This window comes from Oreochromis niloticus, linkage group LG18 (assembly GCF_001858045.2).
Source record: "Oreochromis niloticus isolate F11D_XX linkage group LG18, O_niloticus_UMD_NMBU, whole genome shotgun sequence".
Taxonomy (NCBI): domain Eukaryota; kingdom Metazoa; phylum Chordata; class Actinopteri; order Cichliformes; family Cichlidae; genus Oreochromis; species Oreochromis niloticus.
The window spans coordinates 30284791-30290790 of NC_031982.2; the positions used below are offsets into that span (position 1 = coordinate 30284791).

The window sequence follows — 6000 nt, forward strand, 5'->3', positions numbered from 1 at the left end:
AAAGAAAGGTTAGCGGTCTTTTGGTCAAATAATGTAATAAGTTTATTCTTGGACTCAACAGTAAAAACAGACCAACAAGTGTCATCAAGATCTAAGACTTAGTAAACCTAGTATCAATTCGCACTGGTCAGTTTTTTTTATCCCAAGAATAAACTTGTGATAATTTAAGCAAAAGCAATTTCAAATTCTTTGCCAAACTGCTTCCAGTCCTGATGTCGGGGACTCTTTTTCACCACTGTGTTGTTGTCGTTTATAGATTGTAAGAGCAGGACTGCTAAAAGAAAGGCCAGTCCTGAAAAGAAGACCCCAATAAAAAGGAGGAGGGTCGCTGAGCAGGCTGGTCCTTCCACCAGCTCAGATGTGGTCAAAGGAGTGAAGCGCAAGGTTGTGCAAGATGAAGAGGGCACAACAAAGAAAGCAAAGAAGGCTAAACTTCTCGACCATATGAGCGGTGACAAGGAGCAAGCATCCTCCTTGTTGGACTCTGGTAAAGGTAGGCTAATTAGTTGAATAAGGGGGTAGATTAAGTGTGGTTGCTAGGTTTAAGATATTAGTGTTTAGTGTTTGTGTCTATCATCCAGTGAGCTGATGTGCTTTTGGTGTTTTCCACATCTCCAGACTTGAATAACAAACAGGTGTGCGCAAAAATGGCAAAAGAAAGGCCGCGGGAGACAACAGAGAGTCACCCAAGAAAAAAAAAGGAATGTGGACCAGGACAAAAAATCAGTGGCAGACCAAAAACGTAAGTAGCAAGCAGCTTGGGTTTTATATTCAGGGGAAGGGCAAAAGGAACATTTAGGCTACAGTGGAGAGTAATTTGTGTCACAGCTGTAATAAAACAAGATTTGTTGTTTTGTCTGTTCAGGTGAATTCCAAGCCAGATATGTGGAGGAGCACCAGCTCGGAGAAGGAGGCTGCGGAGCAGTGTTTGCTGGCTACCGGATAGAAGATCGTTTTCCAGTAAGTGTTCAGATGATGGTAGTAAGACAGGCAGTAACGCAGATAATGGATAATATGGTAACTGAGACGTCTGCTGTGTTTCCACCTTTCATTATGTCATACTGAGGAAATGCTCACCAATGCTCTGTGTCTTCTAGGTTGCCATCAAACACATTCCCAAAAATAAAGTCTACTGCAAAGTGGCGGTAAGCGTCCAACACTTGAATCAGTTTTACATTACTGGATTGAATGCGGCGTTCCTCATCATCCACTTTGTTGTAATATTTCAGGATGAAAGCGGGAAGAAGCTCTCAGTGGAAGTGGCCATTATGGTTAAACTTGCAGGTGAAGCAGAAGGGTCAGTGGGAATATCTGCACCTGTGTCCTTGCTGGAGTGGTTCGACCTTGGCAAAGAGCTGATCCTGGTGCTGGAGAGACCTGTCCCCGCTGTGGACCTGCAAAAATACAAAGCAGAAAATGGAAGAACTTTAACAGAGGACAAGGCCAAGGTAGGTTGACTGGAAGAACCTTAGACTGTACAGCATTCAATCAAGGCAGAAAAGCATGAACTCATTATTGTGTTTTTCATCTTTTCCAGGTCATTCTGAAGCAACTAGTTGATGCTGTAAAGGAACTTGAGGATAAACACATCTTTCATCGGGACATCAAGGGACAAAACATTCTGATTGAGACCGGCTCAGATGTGCCTCGTGTTCGCATCATTGACTTTGGACTGAGCTGCTTTGTTAAACAGCGATCTCTGTATCGCATCTTCTATGGTAACATATTCTGCTCCTGCTTTTCACAGATGTAACAATTTGTGTCTTTTGTTTTAGAAGAAATTGCAATTGTGTCTGTTTGTTAGGCACTCCTCTTCACATCCCTCCCGAGTGGTACATTAGGAGCTGCTACAGGTGTGGACCCACCACGGTGTGGCAAATGGGAGTGGTGTTGTATGAAGCGCTTCATGCACGATACTTTAGTACCGCGAGGTTCCTCACAAAGAACTGAGCATCAAAAAGCGTCTGTCCACAGGTAAGAAAACTTCACACTTCCAGATTCACTGATGCCTTGGATCACTAGAACTATCATCTTCATCTTTTTGATCTTTTCTTTCTTTCAAGAATGCCGGAATTTCTTGGACGCATGTTTAGCTATAGTCCCGGAGAAGCGCCCAACACTGGAGGAGCTCCAGCTTCACCCCTGGCTAAGATAACACACACAAACACACAATTCACACCTTATCATATAAGTATGATACATTGTAGTAACTTCCTTTCTTTTTCTGTTGGACAGGAATAGATAGAATGGGTCAATCTTAAAAATAAATAAATAAAAATTTAGCTTTTTTGGAGTTCCTGTAACCCCCCAGCCATCCCAGGAAAGGGGATCTCTCTTTGAATGGGCTTTCCCGAGGTTTCTTCCCATCGATCTGGCCCCCTGGGGAGTTTTTCCTCGTCTTCATAGAGAGCTTGGGCTGGGTCAGGAGCTCCATCAAAACTGTCTTTATTTGATGACTTTAAAATAAAGATGTGTTTTACTTAAAGTAAAATGTGATCAAAATAAAACTTGTTTAATTCATCTTTGCTGAGGATTCTCCTTCATTACTATTTTGTTTTGGGTTTTTTTGTTGTTTTGTTTTATCCATGGTGCATTTTGACAAATAAGAAAACTGAATCAGGTTAAAGTGTGCACAAAGACAGTCACACTGCAAATGATCTGAAGACTTGCATCTGTTGCTCTAACCCCCAACTAGTTTAGACAGATTTCCTGGTTCTACCAGAGGTTTTTTCCTTCAAGAAGGGAGTTTTTCCTTCCCACTGTTGCTGAGTGTTTGCTCATAGTGGGTTGTAAAAGCATAAAAGTTAATAAGAGGCATTCATAGCAGAGTTATCACAGCGGGAACTATATAGCTTAAATGTACAATTTCTACAGGACGAATTATAACTTCATTATGTATAAAAGCTCCTGTGGATAATTACTCCTATTTGTAACTTTACACAAGAGAAAGTTTGCTGTCACACTATTTATAACAGGTTGGATTTTGTCCTCTGAGTTGAGCCTTTGGTTGCAGTTTATTGAAGAATTTCCTCTAAAGTAGCTGTTGATAAAGATTTAAAGTCCTGTTTATATACAGAAATATGCTTTAGTTCATGTTTTTTTACATGTCTGCCTCAGTGGATCAGTAGAAGATCTGGCACTGGAAACTAGATGATGAAAAAAGGGTACGAATACACATATATATCTATATAGATACAGATATATATACACACACAGGTTGCAATGTAGTATTTTCATTTTTTCTTAGCATTTCTTTAACGTCTTGGTGCAAAAGAATACCTGCATTTGTGTGTAAAGAAATGTTACATATATACTAAAAACAGCTGGAAAAAAGAACTACAAATTTGGAAAGGAATTTATTCATGTTCTTACTCATAGATGGAGTACATGGTTTAAAAAACACTGAGGAAACAGATATGAGGCGGCTGTATCAACATAAAAACATTAATACAGTTAAAAATGAATAAAAAGTTGCACGCTTAAACTTATTTCTCTACAGTTTGTACAATTAATCCATGTAACAATAGGTTCGCTCTTAATATAGTAGTTAATTAAAATATCTTTACATAAAAATACATTTTTAAGTACTCTCCGGTGGAAGTCTGTTGTGGCTTATGTTTCTAAATGACACAACCATAAAGCAGCCCACAGAATATACAAATATGTCCTTGATAAGTGAATGTTGGCTCCCACAATGGCCTGTTAAGTTATTGCAAAAATAATTTACTGCATAATATGTCAGATTAGAACATGTTATAAGCACAAAACTGAAGGGGAAACAATAAAAACAAAAATTAAAAAACAAATACTAAATTAAGTTAAAGGATATTTCTTACTATACTATATAATTGTATAATGTTGCGTTTGATTGCAAATGAAAACCCACCAAGAAAAAAAGAAAGAAAAAGAGAGAATAGAGTTTAATTTATTCAAAACACATTTTCTTTTATTTAAGCTGTAGCGAGATTCAAATGGACAAAAGAGAAAGAAAAATATTACAGATTTGTTTTATTAATCATGAATAAACTTTATTATACACAACTCTAAATTTCAGTTGGTCTTAGTCAGATGTGTTTTTAATTAAATCCTGCAACACTGTGCTCGCTGCCATCACTTTATATCTTAGTGTGCAATTCAAATATATACTTATTACAGTATTTTTCCCCCTTAACTCTCAACTCGCGTTTTTAAAATGTCTGTGATCATATTTGTCCGTTGACTTCTGTCTGGGCCTCGAACGATTCATCAGACAGGTTGGCAGCCTCCAACTGATGCTCCAGACTTTCATCATCGCCTCTATTCTGATCAACTCTTATCTTAAACTTAGTGATGAACTCATTACTGGCCAGCGCGCCCTCCTTTTTAGGGCATGTGGGCTTTGATAACAGCCGGCTTTCCAGTCGCTCTGCAAAGAAAATTCACAAAACATTTCTTATTTGGTAAGCTTGTTAACAAATTTTAGTTCAGTTTTGCTGAAAGTTATAGCATGCATCAGGTAAGAAGCAATTGGTTTTTAAAAAGCATATACATTCCCCAAAACATTTTTATTATGTGCATTTTGGAGAATAAAAGATTGTACACAATTTCCCTTTTTAAAGTAAAAAGATTATTAAGTCTAATTCTTACTTATTCAGTAGATTAAAGTATTGAAACATCATTATTGATAAAATATGCACATTACAAAATTAAAGTTATTCAAAAATTACTCAAGTACTTACTCCAATACTCACATTATTCAAGTAAATTTAATTTTTGCCAATGTAATGTCACATAAAATCTTAATCTGAATAAGGGATTTGAACCCCACTGTCACGGCCAGGGGATCAGCAGGCCGCTGACTAGTAGTGTTGTGTCTCTCTCTCTCTCTCTCTACTCATGGTGGGTTCACGCCCTCGGCCCACGCCCCTCTGAAGAGGAAACACCTGGGCCTCATCAGTGCAGCCAGCATTTAAGCCAGGGAGTGGCTTCTACTCATCGCTGGATCGTTGTGTGTGACTCGCGTCAGTGCTCTGAGCAAGTTCTCTTTTGCTTCCCTGTGCAAAACCTCTAACGTGTGTTTCCTTCTGTACATAGATCCCCTGGACCCGACTCTGCATTCCCCGAGCGGATTCCCTTTTTGTGTGAGTGTTTGGAGAGAGAGTCAGAAGAGGAGCAAGTGTCTTTCCCCTACCTGGATTTCCCCGGAGCCTTTTCCCTGTCACCGCTTTGTATATAGCACTATCCCCTGCACTGTTTGTATATACACCTGGTGGAACTGTAATAAATACTGACTGTGCCTCTGAGTCCTGCGTGTGAGTCCTCAAGCGAACCGTGACACCCACACAGATGAGAGCTTAGCAGTGAAGCTCTCTCTTAAAATTTGAGTTATAAAGTCAGATTTTATCACTGACAGAGATCCATGTTCTTTTAACATAAGAAAGAATATTTGCTGAAATTGACATTAATCCAAGCCCTTAAAACGCCATTTTGGATTAAGCATTTCCTGCCAGTGCAGTTCATTTTGTCCATTTAAAAAGTACCATGTACACTCACTGGCCACATTTTTGTTAGATACACCTGTTGTGCATCCTCAACCCGAAAAGGCCCCACAAGCTCATCTTTGATGATACCAGCCCAAACCAGTACTCCACCTCCACCTTGCTGGCGTCTGAGTCGGACTGGAGCTCTCTGCCCTTTACCAATCCAGCCACGGGCCCATCCATCTGGCCCATCAAGACTCACTCTCATTTCATCAGTCCATAAAACCTTAGAAAAATCAGTCTTGAGATATTTCTTGGCCCAGTCTTGACGTTTCAGCTTGTGTGTCTTGTTCAGTGGTGGTCGTCTTTCAGCCTTTCTTACCTCGGCCATGTCTCTGAGTATTGCACACCTTGTGCTTTTGGGCACTCCAGTGATGTTGCAGCTCTGAAATATGGCCAAACTGGTGGCAAGTGGCATCTTGGCAGCTGCACGCTTGACTTTTCTCAGTTCATGGGCAGTTATTTTGCGCCTTGGTTTTTC

The 6000-nt window shown here is 39.7% G+C and overlaps 1 protein-coding gene and 1 long non-coding RNA gene across 2 annotated transcripts; both read left to right on the plus strand.

The window, feature by feature from the left end:
- The first annotated feature begins 132 nt into the window (after positions 1-132).
- On the plus strand, positions 133-2210 carry LOC109195530 (serine/threonine-protein kinase pim-2-like). Its single transcript, XM_019347686.2, has 8 exons — positions 133-493; positions 619-742; positions 866-960; positions 1098-1145; positions 1230-1448; positions 1538-1718; positions 1805-1974; positions 2064-2210. Exons 5-7 carry the CDS (start codon positions 1269-1271, stop codon positions 1948-1950), a joined length of 507 nt encoding a protein of 168 aa, XP_019203231.1. The 5' UTR covers positions 133-493; positions 619-742; positions 866-960; positions 1098-1145; positions 1230-1268; the 3' UTR covers positions 1951-1974; positions 2064-2210.
- Positions 2211-4669: 2459 nt separating this feature from the next.
- Positions 4670-5282, plus strand: LOC109195536 (uncharacterized). The gene is made up of 2 exons (XR_002057125.1): positions 4670-5000; positions 5074-5282. It is a non-coding gene; the product is annotated as an uncharacterized LOC109195536 (long non-coding RNA).
- The last annotated feature ends 718 nt before the right edge of the window (positions 5283-6000 follow it).